Source organism: Onychomys torridus, chromosome X (genome assembly GCF_903995425.1).
Source record: "Onychomys torridus chromosome X, mOncTor1.1, whole genome shotgun sequence".
Taxonomy (NCBI): Eukaryota; Metazoa; Chordata; class Mammalia; order Rodentia; family Cricetidae; genus Onychomys; species Onychomys torridus.
In genome coordinates, this window is record NC_050466.1 from 17,780,976 (window position 1) to 17,799,070 (window position 18,095).

The window sequence follows — 18,095 nt, forward strand, 5'->3', positions numbered from 1 at the left end:
TATGTGAATTTGTATGTATGTCTGTACATGTATGTGTCTGATCCTCTACAAGGGTAGCAAATAAGCCTAGCTGGTTTTGTTGTTGTTTTAGAGACAGAATCTCACTCTATATCCCAGACTGTCCTCAAACTTCCCATGTAGCTCATACTGGCTTCAGACTTTGATATTCTTGCCTTAGCCTCTTGAGTACTGATATTCCAGGTGTACACCACCACGTCATATGTTTTATGGTGTTCAGAGAAACATTTCTGAAAGTGATAAGGCAGGCATTGCTGAACCTTGGCTCTCCAATGGAGTCTCCTTAATGGCAGTTTCCTCCTCTTACTTGTTTGTTCAGGATGCTTCCAACTGCCTATGACTATGACTCTAAGTTCATGGCTTGACCTTCAAAGAGAGGCTGTCATTAAAACAGTATTTGCTATATGCTGGGCACTGCACCTTAATGTCACATCCACTTGAGCCTGGTAACATTCATAGGTAGGACAGGCACCCAATTTTTTTTTAATGAACAAGTAAACACATCTTCAGAACAACTCAAAAGTAGATATTATTTTTCATGTCAACAACTGGGAGATAGATGCTTCGAGAAATTAATCAACTTGCCAGAGTTAATACAACTCAGGATCCAAATCCAGATCTTTGGAGTTCTAAATCCAGAGGATGTTGTTATATGGACCTTCAAGTTCTGGCCCCGCAGAGAGCCCTGTGATATTAATGATTCATTATTTCCAGGGAGACATGACAGCCTTCGAGGAAGAGGCCCCATATGCCAGCTCCTTCGTCCATTTGCACTGCTCTCCACAGGTGCTCATTCTACTCCGAGGATCACAATAGAAAAAAGGAATTTGCACAGCCTTCCTGGCATAATCGAATCCTTGGCCACCCACCACCCGGCAGTATTAGAAGTTCCTTTCAGGGAGCCACTGTCACAGAGAACAGCCTGCCTTCCTTCCTGCAGGCCTTTCTGTGGCCACTCTGCTCCCGTGGGACCTACTGACCTCTTGTGGGCAGAGTATAAATTCACTGAGTTGGACAGCCTCACAGAGCTGGAACTCAGCCAAAGCGCTCTTTCGCACTAGAAGCTAGCTAGCTCTAGTCCGTTGGATTTGGCTCTGACACTGTCTCTTGGTTTCCTCACCTATAAAACAGGCATGAACAGAGACTCCAGGCTTGCTTTTAAACAGGAAGTCTGGGAATATAGCTCACTTGGTAGACTGGCTGCCTAGCGTGCAGGAAGAATCCCCAGTACTGCATAAAATGGATGTGGGTGTTCACATCTGTAACCCCAGCACTCTGGGAGTTGGAGTCAAGACAGTCAGGAGTTCAAGGTCATCCTTGGCTAGAGAGTAAATTTGAAGCTAGCCTGGGATATATGACATCCTGTATCAGAAAAAGAAAGGGGAAAAACAAGAAAAAGCTTTAACATGAGGAAATTTATGGGTAAATTCAAGATATCAAGGCCCCAATTAGATATTCATGACATTCTTGGTACTTGACCATCATTATTAGAGATTCTGTAACACTGCTAATTAATCTTTTTTTTTTCAGGTCACAGAACACACAGAAAATATTTATCTAGCAAAACTGAATCAAAGAGAAAAGTCTGAGGCAGGTGAGGGGGCCTGTGCCTCCTAGAGTTTAGAAGATGCAGGCACGAGGCTTGTTATGAGTTTGAGGCCAGCCTGGACTACATAGTGAATTCCAGGCCAGCCTGAGATACATAGCAAAATCCTGTCTCAATTAGTTAACCAATTAGTCATCCAATAGAAGAGGCTGGGATAGGGATCTTAGCTCACCACAGAACACTTTCCTAGCATGTATAAGGCTCAGGGTTCTATCCTCAGCACAGGGATGAAGGAAGGAAGGGACAGAGGGAGGGAGGGAGGGGGAGAGAGGGGGGGAGGGAGAGAGGGAGAGAGAGAGAGAGAGAGAGAGAGAGAGAGAGAGAGGACTCTTGTGAGCAGAACTGCTTCAGTCTCTGCCTAGCTACTCTGAAAGTCCTGAAACACTCCAGGACTCCTGGAATCCTCCTGCAGCAGCTGGGGTGGCAAAGCTGCTGTTCTATTGGACAAGCAGTTGCAGAGGCAGCGCGGCTTGGAAAGGTGTCGTGTTGTGGATAACACCATATCCACGCAAAGGCCCAGGTGGAAATGGTCACTGCACAGTTGAGAAAGGGTCGTGCATGCCTGTCCCTTCTTTTCATAGTTAAGAGAAATGAAGAGATCAAAGTCACTGACTGTGGGCATAACTCAGTAGCAAAGCACTTGCCCAGCAACTAGGAGACCCTGGGTTCCATCTTGTACATAGATAGAGGAGGGGAGAGGAAGAGGAGGAGGGAGGGAGGGAGGGAGAGAGAGAGAGAGAGAGAGAGAGAGAGAGAGAGAGAGAGAGAGAGATCACAGTCACACTCCAACTTAGAGCCGGATTGCCCAGAGCATTTGGGATCACCCGAGCCTATCCCAGGCCTTAGACAGGATGTTTCTCTGCAGAGCTCAATTGTGAGACCGAGAAGCGGCTGCCCTCCTCTCCTCACCCGCTTCTCCCCTCCCTCCTGCTCCTCCTCATTCATACTGCAGTGACCATCATGCAACAAGCACTGGGTGAGCACACAGCACATGCCAATCCCTGCTGGCAGGAAACTGCTGGTTCCAAGGCACTCAACTTGAGAGGTGCCAGGGAGGGTGTGGTGGGTCCCATAGATGCCTGCAAGGAGGAAGGCCAGGTCTAAATCAGTTTACAAGAGGAACACTATGATCCACATTGCTTTAAAGCAATGGTTCTCAACTTTCCTAATGCTGTGACCCTTTAACACAGTTCCTCATGTTGTGGTGACCCCCAACCATACAATTATTTCCGTTGCTGCTTCATAACTGTAAATTTTCTGTTATGAATCCTAATGTAAATATCTGCTATGCAGGATATCTGATATGTGAGCCTTGAGAAAGGGTCATTCCACCCCCTGCAGGGGTCGTGACCCACAGATTGAGAAGCACCGCTTTAAAGGCCCTCTGTTCTGGATGTGGAAATGCAGCTCAATCCGGCCTAGAAGTAGTGGAAGGGCAGAGTTTATTAAGGCAGAAGGAGGCTGTTGGAGTCATGCAGGGTCACATGTTGAGGAGAGAAGAGGCAGGAATCTGAGAACCCTTAAAGAAGCAGAGCCAACAGGACACAGTGGTTTGAGGAAGTAGGTGATAAGGGGGAGGGATCATGCTAGGGGAATCCGGTTTCTGGCTTGCATAAGTGGGTACCTGGTAGTGGTATTCACTGGAACTGAGAAAACACTCAGGGACAAGGAATAATGAGAGCCGGTGTGGATGTGCTGGGAATGAAATCCCTGCGGGACACTGCAGTGGAGATGACACGAGGGTGGCTCACTCAGCAGCAGAGGCTTGAGCTGATGGATTGTTTTCGGGCATCTGCACTGTGTATTAATAATGGGGTAGCATGAATGGTCATGAATGAAATGAACGAGGAGAGGGATAAGAATGGAGCATTGGTGATCACAAGCAGTCAAGGAATAGAAGAGGGAGAGTACCAAGTGTCTGTAATCCCAGCACCTGGGAGGCTGAGGAAGAGGAGTTACAAATATAAGGTCAGTCTGTGCTATATACTGAGACCACGTTTCAATAAACAAACAAAAAAGAATAGTTAACAGGTAAAAGGGGGAAATAATAGGAGAGATGAGAAGGGGACTCTGTGCCAAAGGAGGTTGTTTTTTTTTTCTTGAAAATTTATTCAAATTTGCATGCCTAGAGGACATGGAGGCATTGGCATTGCCAGAAAGAGAGAAGATAAACGATTAAGTCCAAGAGAGGTGAGGGAACCCATATCTGAAAACATAGATGAATACTGTCCTTGGGCTTCAGGATGAGTTCATTAAGGAGCAGACTCTTTTTTAAGATTTTTTTTTATGCCAGGCAGTGGTGGAGCACGCCTTTAATCTCAGCACTTGGGAGGCAGAGGCAGGCGGATCTCTGTGAGTTCCAGGCCAGCCTGAGCTACAAAGCAAGTTCCAGGAAAGGTGCAAAGCTACACAGAGAAACCCTGTCTCGAAAAAACCAAAAAAAAAAAAAAAAAAAAAAAAAAAAGATTTTTTTTGGGGGGGGGGCAGTGTTTTGCCTGCACGTATGTCTGTGGACTAGGTGTATGCAGTACCCATCGGTGGCCAGAAGATCCTCTGGAACTGGAGTTACAAATTGTTAGCCGCTAAGTGGGTGCTGAGAAGCCCAACCCAGGTCCTCTGCCAGAGCAGCAAGTGGTATTAACCGCTTAGACTACGTCTCTCCACCCTCTAGGAACAGACTCTTAGTTAATATCAGCCACGGGAGGTTTCTCGGGGAGTTCTCAGGGGATCACCTGTGGGAAGGAAGGCATGGAGGCAGGCTTGGAGGACACAAGGAGCTGTTGTGAAGGCTCTAGCTTATGGGAAGCTCTGAAGCCAGGACACTGGGGCGGGCCTTTGCATCCCTGCGTCAGTTAGTGCTTGCCCTGGGGAGGAAATTCGCCATGGGAAAGCAGTTCTCTTCAGCCAAGGCAATCTCACACAGGCAATCCCACGGGGTCTGAGAGCTGAAGGCAGAGTTTTGAGAACGGAGGAGCAGGGAAGCATCACCACCACAGGGAGGAAGAGGGCGCCATTGCGCTGCCGTTGGTCAGGCGGAAGGCGTTCAGCTGTAAGTCCCAATTCTCTGAGGAAAGAGAAAACAAGCTTTCTCACGAAAGCTCAGCTCGGCTTGAGGGGTGTTGGCGGGAAGAGGAAGAAATGTCTGCTTCAGGAGACTGAAGGGGAGCTGAGCAGGAATGTGTTTGCCAAGTGGTATTGGTTTTTCTGTTGACTCCAGAGAACAAATCGTTCTAGCAGAATCAAACTGTTCAAGTGTTTAAGCCCTTGGTTACTTAGATTTGTCATCTTCCCTCGGATTTCATGAGTTTCTACCAGGACAATTTATGAGTCTGTGTTCCTAACCCCCCCCCAACCCATTTCCTGAACAAGAATGAAATATAAATAAAGCCACGACTTTGGAATTATTATTATTATTATTATTATTATTATTATTATTATTATTATTACTACTATTTGGAGCTGAGGATCGAACCCAGGGCCTTGCGCTTATTATTATTATTATTTGAGACAGAGTCTCCAGTACCCCAGACTAGCCTCAAACTTGCTTTGCATCTGAGGAATGACCTTGAACTTCTCATCCTCCTGCCTCCACCTGAGTGCTGGGATAACAGGCAACAAGCTTTGTTTACTTGATGCTGGGATGAAACCCAGGATCTCTTTCCTGCTGGACAAGCCCTCTAGGAAGTGAGCTTCATCTGCAGCCCCTATGATGATTATCTTTGTCACAATAATTACTGATGATAATGACGGAAGAACAAAACCTGTGTGGATATTACAATATTATACACTGATCTGAAAAACTACTCCGGGGCTGGACAATGAAGAAGATAAACACTTGTCTACTGAGGGATGGATAAATACAGGAGTCAGGATTAAATGTAGGCAAGTACAACAAGCAGGCAATGACAAAGGAACACTAATGACAAAGCACCACTAAGATGACAAAATACACAGCAGGTGCCTCATCACCTACTAGAGCCCGGTACTCTGCCTAGACAGGTCATTCCACGCCTCATTATTCTGAGAAACTTCCCCACACAAGGAGGACTATTTGAAATGACAATTTACTGGGATTGAAGGGTAGGCTGAGCACCCAGCTGTGTCTTTTTTTTTTTTTTTTAATGTGGAGCTGAGGATCAAACCCAGGGCCTTGCGCTCCACCACTGAGCTAAATCCCCAACCCCCAGCTGTGTCTCTTAAAACTAGTTTGTATCCTAGCACTCAGGAGGCAGAGGCAGGCGGATCTCTGAGTTCAAGGCCAGCCTGGGCTACAAAGTGAGTTCAGGATAGTCAAGATTACACAGAGAAACCCTGTCTCAAAAAAGCAAAACAAACAAAAATCTAGCTTGTCACCTATGAGCAAGTAGCAATAACTTTTTTTAAAGTATGTATGGGTGATTTGCCTGCATCTATGTCTGTGTACCACATGCATGCCTGTTATAACTCAGGCAGTCTGGCCTGCAGTGTTCATGCTCTGAGCCATCATGTTCTGCATCTAGTATGACAAGGGACTTGCCTAATCACTGACAATGGTATAGTGAGCAAGATAGATCTGGTCTCTGCCTTCAGGGTGTTTATGAGTCAGAATGGTCAATGTGCCTAGGGTTCCAGAGAAGCCTAAGAGCTGGGCTCAAGAGAGGAAGTCAACAGTTTGCAGGGATGTATTTCTTGGGCACTAGAGAGATCAAAGAAGCCAATCAGAGCCTAGCATGATGTTGCACACCTGCAATCTCAATACTTCAGAGGCTGGGGCAGGGAGATTATGTGTTTGAGGCCAGTCTGAGTACATAGATACACCTGTCTGGACTACTTGAGGACCCCACCGACCCTTTATCTGTCTCTCTTTGTCTCTGTCTCTGTCTCTCTCTGTCCTAAACAGGGGTAGAACCAGTCCCACTGCAAGGTAGTGCAGGGTAGGTCCAGGGAGCTCTCACTATTGAATCCTGAAAAGCGAAGTGCTATGACTGTCTCACAGGGACACACAGGGACCATGTATATGAGTATGACTGCTAACAGCCAAGCTATCAGAACATCAGACCCACAACCCTGTCTCCTCTTCCAGGAGAGACTGTCTGAGGGTGAGAGTGAGGCCTGAAGCATTCTTCTTTTATTCTCTTTGAATATGTGCGGGAGCCCGTTTTCGGGCTCCTCGTGGCTCTACTCAGCAGTTCCGCATAGAGGATGATTAGGACCACAGACCTGAGTGCAGGTGTCTGAGATGGTCTGCACTTGGCTGTGCTGGGGGAGGAGGTCTTTTGCTCTACCCCTTGGCATCTCTATAAATACCCTGGGGCAGAGACAGTTGGGCTGTTGGAATAGGTTCCAGGCCCTCTCCAGGCTATCCTGTATTTTCTATCTGTTTATCTTTGCACTATAAATCCTTCTATCTAATATTTCCTGCTGTTTACACTCAAGAGAACTCTGGGGAGTTGTGGGGTTGGTGGGTAAATGCCCCACAAATATGTTGATTGTCATATAATAGTTACACTTACTTATAGAGGATTGCTGTGCTTCAATACACATTCTCAAATATGTAATGATCAAATCAAGGGAATTAGCATTGCCATCTCTTCGGTTATTATTATGCATGCATGCTGGGAACCTTCAAACTCTCAGCTCGCATCTTTCTCTATTGTACAGATAGCTCAGCATCTGTCTGTTGTAGGCAGAGTCCTTGAGTCTGGAGAAGAGCAGAGAATCACATCACAAGGTGCCACAGGGATGAATAGGGCACTGCTGCACTGGCATTGGTCAATAATCAATGTCTCATTCATTCATTCAATTAATATTCATTGATACTGTATTACCAGGAAATCTACTAGGCTCTAAACACACACACACACACACACAAAAAAAAAAATCATCTCTACTCTTAATGAACTCTGAGCTTTTAAGGCAGTGGGAGAGCCAGGTAATAAATGACATGAGCAAGAAAAATATGCAGGGTCCTATGGGAAGAAAAAAAGCAAGAGAGAAAGCAAAAATAGGAGGTGATGAAATTTTAGATATAATGGTCACCAAAGTCCTCTGAGAAAAATGATATTTCTGCAAAGAATATCAAGACCTGAAGGAAGTGAGGGAACAGACCGTGCCAATCAATACCTGTGGAAAAGTGTTCCAGGCAGAGGGAACAGTAACTGCAAAGGCTTCAGGACAGGAATGTGCTTGCATGTTTGAAAACCAGCGAGACCGTTGTGGTGGTAAAGACATGAGCACAAAGTTATCCCAGAAGGATCCGATGTCAGAACGAACATGTAGACCTCGTGTCTGGCGTCTGGAACCAGGGAAGCAAACCAGTTCCTCATGCAGGAAGGAACTCCTCTCCAAACTCTGGTGGATCCATAAGAAAAGGTGACAGAAAGGCTTGGTAACTCATACCATTCTGCTCCACCCCACAGTCTTCAGTACCCACCCCATCCTCAAACCGTGACTCCTTCCAGGAAAGGCAGGGCTTTCCATGAGCTTCTAGGAATTCCCCTATCTACACCTCCCATCTTAAGAGGGCTGGGATTACAGATAATCATGCTATATCTCAAGAGTTCTGGGGACTTGAACTCTGGGTCCTTACACTTGTGTGGCAAGCTCTTTTAACCACTGAGCCATTTCCCTAGCTCCATGATTTTTCTGACAGATGACAGTTATGAATTATTATGTGGGGGGCCCTGAGGGTATCCCACATGTTCAGGGAACCATGCTGGTATGTGGGGCAGATGCAGCGGCAGGCTGGCGGGCAGTGGGTGGACATTCATAACCCAGAGGCTGCATCTACGTGGAAATGGTTTTATAGCAGAGAGACAGAGAGAAGACAGGAAAGAAGAGAGAGAAGAGAGAGAGGAAGGGAGGGGTGTCGAGGGGTGCACACCTGGTGGGAGTGGAGGGAGAGGAGAGAGAGAAAGGGGTGGAGTTTTTCCTTAAAGAGACTTTTACATCAGGACATGGTGGCACCAAGGGGCGGGATCAGAATATTAACAATGAAGATTTACCATAATTAAAAAAATTCTCCTGTCCCTCTTATTCAGATATCAAAGAGCATAATTGGAACAATGAGGGTTTTGAGTTTCTTTTAAGCATTTACACGACTCCTTTTTCCGATTTTGTCAACTACGGTACAACTCCCAGAATAGTTAAGCAATAACAATGACAGCAGGTATTCTCACCTTGTTCATGGTGTGAATGTAAATTACGCTAGAATTCCATCTGAATTCTCTTTAGAACTTCCATCTATATCCAGGACCTTTATATTTACATTGTGAGACTGGTACATAGATCTTCTTTTCTTTCTACGACAGTGAGAGTTCTGACATCAATTATACTATTTATAAATTTTTTAAATTACACTATTTTAATATAAGAAATTACATAAAAGTTGTTGTCCTCAGTTATTTGAAACAAGTTCAGAGAAGTTATGCTAGAACTCAATGTTACACACTGGTCACCACCAAACTGCTCTGTGTGTGTGTGTGTGTGTGTGTGTGTGTGTGTGTGTGTGTGTGTGTATAAGAGAGAGGGGGGCAGAGACAGAGAGAACTGAGGTCTCAAATTCTGAGCTCAAGCAATCCTCCAGCCTTAGCCTCTTGAGTTCTGGGATAATGGATGTGCAGCACCACACCTGCCTGGGACTACTGTCTTTTTCATTTTCTTTGGGTTTTGTAAGATGGGCTCTTGTTATATAGCCCTCACTGGCTTTGAACTCCCCATTTTCCTGCTTCCACCTACCAGGTACTGGGAATTACAAATGTGCACCATCATACCTGGTTCTGAGCCTACCGCCTTTATCGTCTTTGTATGTATCTGCATCTCTCCCTTCATCTTTTTTCTCCTTCCTTTCCCTCTCTGTGAACATACACAGAGATCTACAGGACACTAAATAACATCACTCTACACATACTGTTCTGTAAACTTCTCTTTTCTGTCAACAACCTGCCATTTTAGGCGCTGGGAATACCACCATTCAGTTGGTAGAGTATCTTCCTAGGATGCTTGGAGCCCTGATTTCAATGCCCAGCCCTGTATACAGCCAGGCATAGTGGCACACTCCTGTAATCTCAGCACTCCAGAGGTGAAGGCAGGAGGAATCAGAAGTTGAAAAGACCAACCTTGGATACATAGTGAGTTCAAAGCCAACCTCAGATAGGAGACCCTGTCTCAACAACAATAACATTTTAAAATCTACCATTTTAATAAATGGCATACTTTTTGTTTGTTTCTTTTTTGTTTGTTTTTTTGTTTTTTGTTTGTTTGTTTTGTTTTGTTTTTTCAAGACAGGGTTTCTCTGTGTAGCTTTGTGCCTTTTCTGGAACTCACTCTGTAGCCCAGGCTGGCCTCAAGCTCACAGAGATCTGCCTGCCTTTGCCTCCCGAGTGCTGAGATTAAAGGTGTGCGCCACCACCATCCAGCTGTTTCTATTTTTCTAATCAACCCTAAAAAGGTTCTGTCAACTACTTTGTATAAACCCAAATCCAGGCCAGGCAGTGGTGGTGCATGCCTTTAATCCCAACATTCAGGAGGCAGAGGCAGGTGGATATCTGCAATTCAAGGCCAGCCTGGTCTACAGAGTGAGTTCCAGGACAAGCACAAAGCTACACGGAGAGACCCTGTCTCAAAAAATCAAAAAACAAAACAACAACAACAACAAAAAACCCCAAACAAGACATCAGTTGCATCTTCCTGTAATCAAAGCTTGCAACTCCTCTTTGCCCTTCTCTCTTGAACTCAGTCTGTCAGGCGTTTGCTGACACTGCTCTCTTCCAACTGCTCTTGTCCAGGTCACCCACCTTTTCCTTGTTGCTAAAAGCAACAGGCATTTCCGCGTCCTCATTATATTTATCTGTGGCATTTGGCAGATGCTCATTTCCTCTTCCTTTAAGCACGGGCTGGTCATTTGCCTATTTGCTTCTTCCTGCTGTGCTGAGTGTAGCACACAATGACATTTCCCAGGCTCCTTTCTTCTCTGACTTCCTGATATGTTTGGCTGATGGGAGTTATTGGGAGGAGATTGGAGGAGAGAAGGGTAGAAGCCAGGGTATTTCCCTTCCTTTCTCTCTGTTAGCAATGTTGTCTCCAGCAGTGACTGGATCTCCTCCTTGGTTTCCACTACTTCCTAGTAGACTGTCATTTCTGCTGTGCTGGGGAGTCTCTGATCCCGTGCTAACATCCATCCTCCAACCTTAGTGGCAGCTTCTGGCCACAATACAGTACCACAGGACTCAGTTTTCTAGGATCTATTCTCTTTGTTAGCTATGCTTTTTGTCGTTGGCCACCTCATCCTGTCTCATGGCTTTAAATAGCATCCATACACAGACAACACCCAATTATTTATTTTTATGCTATGAGTATGAGTGTTTGCCTGCATTTATGTATATATGTATGTGTCACATGTGTATGTGTGCACATGTGTACCACATGGCCTGGTACCTGTGGAGGCTAGAAGAAGCCACAAGGCTTCTGGAACTAGAGTTACCGACAGTTGTGAACTGCTGTATAGCAAGTGCTCTTAACTGCTGAGCCATCTCTCCAGTCCTAGACAACTCCCAAACTTATGTCTGGAGCAAGTCTTCCACAACTGAGCTGAAAGATTACATCTCTGTTATTCTTAATCTTGATTAAACTGAGAAATGTTTGGATTATTAGTAAAACATCCCTGTGCATGTCTGTACGGTTATCTCCAGAGGCAACTGGGCCATGTGGATTACATCCACTGATACATTTTAAAATTGGACAGTAATAGATCTTCCAATGGGAAGGTAATGGCAGTTAAAGGAAAAAGGTCACTGGGGGCATGTTCTTGGGGCTGTGTCTTGCCCTTCCTCATACTGCTTCCTGGCTGGCACAAGACAAGTAGCTCTGCCCTCCACTCCCTTCCATGATGGTCTGCCTCAGTTCAGGCCCAGAAACAATGGAGGCTAATGATCAGCCAGTATGTAACCTCCTTTAAAATTGTTTCTCTTAGGCTTTTGCTCACAGTGGTAAAATATGTGACTAATGCAACATCCAACTGCTTACCTGACATCTCCACTTAGCCAATAAACATTTCAGAAATATGTCCAATTCATAGTCCCTGGCTTTTTTACAAAGCTGTTCCTCTCCACCTAAGACAATGACACTTCTGGGCTGGCAAGACAGCTCAGTGGGAAAAGGCACTTGCTGTGCAAACCTGATGATCTGAGTTCGACACCCCAGGAACTGACATGGTGGAAGGAAGAACTGACTCCACAAAAATTTTCCTCTGACCTCCACATGCACACAAAGACACCCTCCCTGGAGGGGGGGGAGTTTTTATGAAGAAAATGGCCTTATTCACTCAATTATTCCAGACATAATTCAAGGAGCTATTGTTGATCCTTCCCCAACTTCTTACACCTCATCCAGAAACTAGCCTTGGTAGCCATCCCCATTAAGCCGCATCTCAAACGTACTCACTTTCCTTTTTCCAGTCTTCCCCTCCCACTTACCTCACATTGGACTGCCAACATGGTCTCCTGACTGGTCTCCCTGCTTCCATCCCTGCTTTCCCACAGGCCATTCTCCACATGGCAGCTATTACTTTAAAGCACGAGTCTGGACTCCAGAGATGGCTCAGCAGTTCACCTATCACTCTCAGAAGACAGCTTGATTCCCAGCACTCACAACTAGCAGCTCACAACTGCCTGTGACTTCAGGGTATCCAACACCTTTGACCTCCATGAGCACTTGCACACGTGGGCATACCCCCACACAACTAATTAAAAATAAATAAAGATAAAAGAAAACATGAATCAGCAGACCTAGAAACATAGTTTAGTGGTAGAATGTGTTATGGGAATTCACTCTGAAGTGTGCTTGTATAGTATATGCAAGGCCCTAGTACCAATGCCTAGCAGTGTAATTTTTGAAAGTTTATTATTTCTTTTATTTTTGTGATTACAATATACCATGGGCTAGGTATACTGGACAAGGACAAAAACAGTAGACACACTAAAGTGGACAAGGGAAAGCCCATGAGGCTTCAACCCTACACAACAAACTCCAGGCAACTAAGGAAAGCTGAGGGCGGGAGAGATAGTCTTCTCCAGGGAAGAGCTCACCAGTTGCTTATCCAACACCAAACAGTCATCTCTGAAAACATGCAAATTTTTTTTTAAAACAAATGAAAGCCATAAATCATATGGTGTCACACCTTGGCTTTAAAGTTTCTACCAGTTTCCTACTTCGTCTGTGATCCCAAACCCTTCTTCTGTTCTGTGAGGCCTTCTGTGGCCAGGCTTCCGCTCGTGCTTTATACCTCACTGTTGCTCTCTGCACTCAGTGACACTTGCTGTCATTTTGAGGCTTGCCTCTCTGTACTTTCTGATGCCACCAGCTGGGACGCTTCCCCTGGACCTTTATGTGTTGGCCCATTCAGCTTTTGCAGATACCACATGGCTTAGAAATGGGCCCTCCCCAGAGCCCACCTCTGATGACCCATAATTCTCTATGATATCACACTCTTTTTTAAAATGTTGGTGTGTATATGTGAGTATAGGTAAATGTACATGGAGATCAGGGGACAACTTTGGTTATGGGTCCTTGTCTTCCACTGTGACACAGGGTCTCTTGTTTACTACTGCATATGTCTGGCTAGCTAGCCTCAACCATCTGGGGATTCTCTTGTCTCTGCCTCCCATCTCACCACAGACACACTGGGGTCACCCATATACGCTACTACATCAGGGCTTTGACATGCATTCTGGGGGTACGAGCTCAGATCTCCACACTTATATGGGAAGCAGTTTACTCACTAAGCCATTTCCCAGCTTCATATCACATTATCTTTACTAAACATTTTAATTTAAAAAACTATTATTTGGGGCTGGAGAGATGGCTCAGCGGTTAAGAGCACTGACTTTTCTTCCAGCAGACCTGGGTTCAATTCCCAGCAACCACATGGTGGCTCACAACCATCTGTAATGAGATCTGGCGCCCTCTTCTGGCCTGCAAGCATGCATGTAGGCAGAACACTGTATACATAACAAATAAATAAATCTTTAAAAAAGTTATTGTTCATGTGTGTATATGCACAACCACGTGGAGGGCAGAGGACAATTTTTGGCATTCTCCTCTCACCATGGGTGCTGGGAATTGAACTCAGATTGGTGGGCTTGCTGAGCCATCTTCCTGGCCTTGAACTCACATTTCCTTCAGTAGTGCTGGTCACTTCACTTTCACAGTGTGAACTGCTTCAAGAGCACATGCAGACTGCTGAGCGGCTAAAAGCTAGTGGATTAGCCTTGAACAGGAAGACAGACATCTTTACCCCAAGACTGCAAAGGGAGACAGGTTAGGGGCATGGAGACAGGTAGGGAGCATGGGAAGACTGAGGTAGGGAGCATGGGAAGGCTGAGGTAGGGAGCATGGGAAGGACTGAGGTAGGGAGCATGGGAAGGCTGAGGTAGGGAGCATGGGAAGACAGGTAGGGAGCATGGGAAGACTGAGGTAGGGAGCATGGGAAGACTGAGGTAGGGAGCATGGGAAGGCTGAGGTAGGGAGCATGGGAAGACAGGTAGAGGCATGGGAAGGGACTGAGGTAGAGGAGCATGGGAAGACTGAGGTAGGGAGCATGGGAAGGCTGAGGTAGGGAGCATGGGAGACAGGTAGGGAGCATGGAAGCGAGAGTAGGGAGCATGGGAAGGCTGAGGTAGGGAGCATGGGAAGACTGAGGTAGAGACATGGGAAGACAGGTAGGGAAGCATGGGAGACTGAGTAGGAGCATGGAAGGCGAGGTAGGAGCATGGAGACTGAGGTAGGGAGCATGGGAAGGCTGAGGTAGGGAGCATGGAAGACAGTAGGAGCATGGGAAGACTGAGGTAGGGAGCATGGAAGACTGAGGTAGGGAGCATGGGAAGACTGAGGTAGGGAGCATGGGAAGACTGAGGTAGGGAGCATGGGAAGACTGAGGTAGGGAGCATGGGAAGACTGAGGGAGGAGCATGGAAGACAGGTAGGAGCATGGGAAGACTGAGTAGGGAGCATGGGAAGGCTGAGGAGGAGCATGGAAGACTGAGGTAGGAGCATGGGAAGACTGAGGTAGGGAGCATGGGAAGACAGGTAGGGAGCATGGGAAGACTGAGGTAGGGAGCATGGGAAGACTGAGGTAGGGAGCATGGGAAGACTGAGGTAGGGAGCATGGGAAGACAGGTAGGGAGCATGGGAAGACTGAGGTAGGGAGCATGGGAAGGCTGAGGTAGGGGATGGGAAGGCTGAGGTAGGGAGCATGGGAAGGCTGAGGGAGGGAGCATGGGAAGACAGGTAGGGAGCATGGGAAGACTGAGGTAGGGAGCATGGGAAGACTGAGGTAGGGAGCATGGGAAGACAGGTAGGAGCATGGAAGACAGTAGGAGACATGGGAAGACTGAGGTAGGGAGCATGGGAAGACAGGTAGGGAGCATGGGAAGACAGGTATAGGGAGCATGGGAAGACAGGTAGGGAGCATGGGAAGACTGAGTAAGGGAGCATGGGAAGGCTGAGGTAGGGAGCATGGGAAGACTGAGGTAGGGAGCATGGGAAGGACTGATGGCTAGGGAGCATGGGAAGACAGGTAGGAGCATGGGAAGACTGAGGTAGGAGCATGGAAGACTGAGTAGGGAGCATGGGAGACAGGTAGGGAGCATGGGAGACAGGTAGGGAGCATGGAAGACTGAGTAGGGAGCATGGGAAGACAGGTAGGGAGCAGGGAAGACAGGTAGAGCATGGGAAGACTGAGGTAGGGAGCAGGAAGCGAGGTAGGAGCATGGGAAGACTGAGGTAGGGAGCATGGGAAGACTGAGGTAGGGAGCATGGGAAGACAGGTAGGGAGCATGGGAAGACTGAGGTAGGGAGCATGGAAGAAACAGGTAGGGGGGGGGGGAGCATGGGAAGACAGGTAGGGAGCATGGGAAGACAGGTAGGGAGCATGGGAAGACAGGTAGGGAGCATGGGAAGACTGAGGTAGGGAGCATGGGAAGACAGGTAGGGAGCATGGGAAGACAGGTAGGGAGCATGGGAAGACAGGTAGGGAGCATGGGAAGACTGAGGTAGGGAGCATGGGAAGACAGGTAGGGAGCATGGGAAGACTGAGGTAGGGAGCATGGGAAGACAGGTAGGGAGCATGGGAAGACTGAGGTAGGGAGCATGGGAAGCTGGAGTGGAGCATGGAAAGGCTGAGGTAGGGAGCATGGAAGACAGTAGGGACATGGGAAGACTGAGGTAGGAGCATGGGAGACAGGTAGGGAGCATGGGGAAGACAGGTAGGGAGCATGGGAAGACTGAGGTAGGGAGCATGGGAAGACTGAGGTAGGGAGCATGGGAAGACAGGTAGGGAGCATGGGAAGACTGAGGTAGGGAGCATGGGAAGGCTGAGGTAGGGAGCATGGGAAGACTGAGGTAGGGAGCATGGGAAGACAGGTAGGGAGCATGGGAAGACTGAGGTAGGGAGCATGGGAAGGCTGAGGTAGGGAGCATGGGAAGACTGAGGTAGGGAGCATGGGAAGGCTGAGGTAGGGAGCATGGGAAGACAGGTAGGGAGCATGGGAAGACTGAGGTAGGGAGCATGGGAAGACTGAGGTAGGGAGCATGGGAAGACTGAGGTAGGGAGCATGGGAAGACTGAGGTAGGGAGCATGGGAAGACTGAGGTAGGGAGCATGGGAAGACTGAGGTAGGGAGCATGGGAAGACAGGTAGGGAGCATGGGAAGACTGAGGTAGGGAGCATGGGAAGACAGGTAGGGAGCATGGGAAGACTGAGGTAGGGAGCATGGGAAGGCTGAGGTAGGGAGCATGGGAGACAGGTAGGGAGCATGGGAGACTGAGGTAGGGAGCATGGGAAGGCTGAGGTAGGGAGCATGGGAAGACTGAGGTAGGGAGCAGGGAAGACAGGTAGGGAGCATGGGAAGACTGAGGTAGGGAGCATGGGAGGCTGGGTAGGGAGCATGGGAAAGACTGAGGTAGGGAGCATGGGAAGACTGAGGTAGGGAGCATGGGAAGACAGGTAGGGAGCATGGGAAGACAGGTAGGGAGCATGGGAAGACTGAGGTAGGGAGCATGGGAAGACAGGTAGGGAGCATGGGAAGACTGAGGTAGGGAGCATGGGAAGACTGAGGTAGGGAGCATGGGAAGACTGAGGTAGGGAGCATGGGAAGACAGGTAGGGAGCATGGGAAGACTGAGGTAGGGAGCATGGGAAGACTGAGGTAGGGAGCATGGGAGGGCTGTGGGGTAGGGAAAGAATAAAAACAAAGATAATGAGACATATTTATGAAATGCCATAAAGAAACATACTACTTTGTATGCTAACCTAAAAAATGTTGTAGATGTTTTGATGAAGCATCAATGCAGTGATATCTGAAAGTAATGAAATAAGCCAATACTATTATCTTAACAACACAAATTAAGAAAGTAGTAGTGAACAAGAGTGGGAGGGAGTTCAAGAGTGGGGTAAGAACAATCAGAATGAATAATATACATAACATACTAGTCAGGATAGTATCAAAGCACAGCTCCAATTCGGGTATACTGAGGTAGCACAACTGTATACCATTACACCTTTAACCCCTGACCACCGAGTACAAGCAGCAGATTCAAACATCTCCCAAGTCAGGTAAGTCAGGTCTGTCAAACAAGAGTTGTAACTTAGCAGTCCGAAGCCAGTCAGTACTGCAGAGTAGGCCTTAACAACAGTCAGAGCCTGGCTGAGAAAGCTGGCAGCCAACTAGCCCAGTAACTCCCAAGAGCTTCTTAAAGGCTCCCCCTGCCTCTGCACATCATTCAAAGCAAGAATTTCAAGCCAGGGGGCCTGCGCCCTTCCTCCCCAGGCCACTCACCAGCTCTTGCAGTCGCCTCTTGCTCATGCCTTTGCGCTCCAGCTGTTTTTCAATCACTTTGGCATTCTGTGCATAGGAATCAGCAACTTCCCTCTACAGGAAAAATGAAGGACCTTTACATCAACATACTTAGCAGGAACCACAACCAAGACCCCAGTAGTTACACTACTCAAGTCCAGAAACTGGACCTCAAACAGCGGGCCTCCCTACACTTTCAACTCTTCATCTTTCAATAACCCAGGAGAGTTCAGGTTTCCATGGTGATCATGCGAGAACACCCCTCCGTAAAAACCGCTTGGCTTGAAATACCAGAAAAGTAACTGCCCTTACTGCTAAGGACAGACTGAAAGCATCAGAGCCAGACTGGAAGGGACTGAAAATCATTCAGTCGAGTATCTTATTTATTATTTGTTTGTTGTGGAGACAGAATCTTGCTATGTAGTACATGCAGACCTTGAACTATCAGGTCTGAATCCACTTCAGTAGTTTTAAACTAAAAAGTCATGAGAGGATCCAAATTCCTTGTTCTCATTTGCTAGATGTCCCTCCCATTCAGGGAAAGAGGTACTCCCAATAGCACAGAGTTTCTTACTAGCAGAGCAGGCTGGGAAAGTAGGCTTGCCAACTGTTCTGCTCTACAGAGGCTCTGGCCCGGAACCCCC

General features: G+C 47.2%; 2 protein-coding genes across 2 annotated transcripts in view; one reads left to right on the forward strand and one right to left on the reverse strand.

Annotated features, from left to right (window-relative positions):
• Ube2a (ubiquitin conjugating enzyme E2 A) overlaps positions 1-18,095 on the forward strand; it is an 88,861-nt gene that overhangs the window by 30,348 nt on the left and 40,418 nt on the right. The window lies entirely within an intron of this gene.
• Positions 17,392-18,095, reverse strand: part of CXHXorf56 (chromosome X CXorf56 homolog) — a 15,915-nt gene continuing 15,211 nt past the window's right edge. Inside the window, exon 5 of the mRNA XM_036174611.1 lies at positions 17,392-17,526. Coding sequence (XP_036030504.1) covers positions 17,392-17,526 — 135 coding nt within the window. The remainder of the gene's footprint in view (positions 17,527-18,095) is intronic.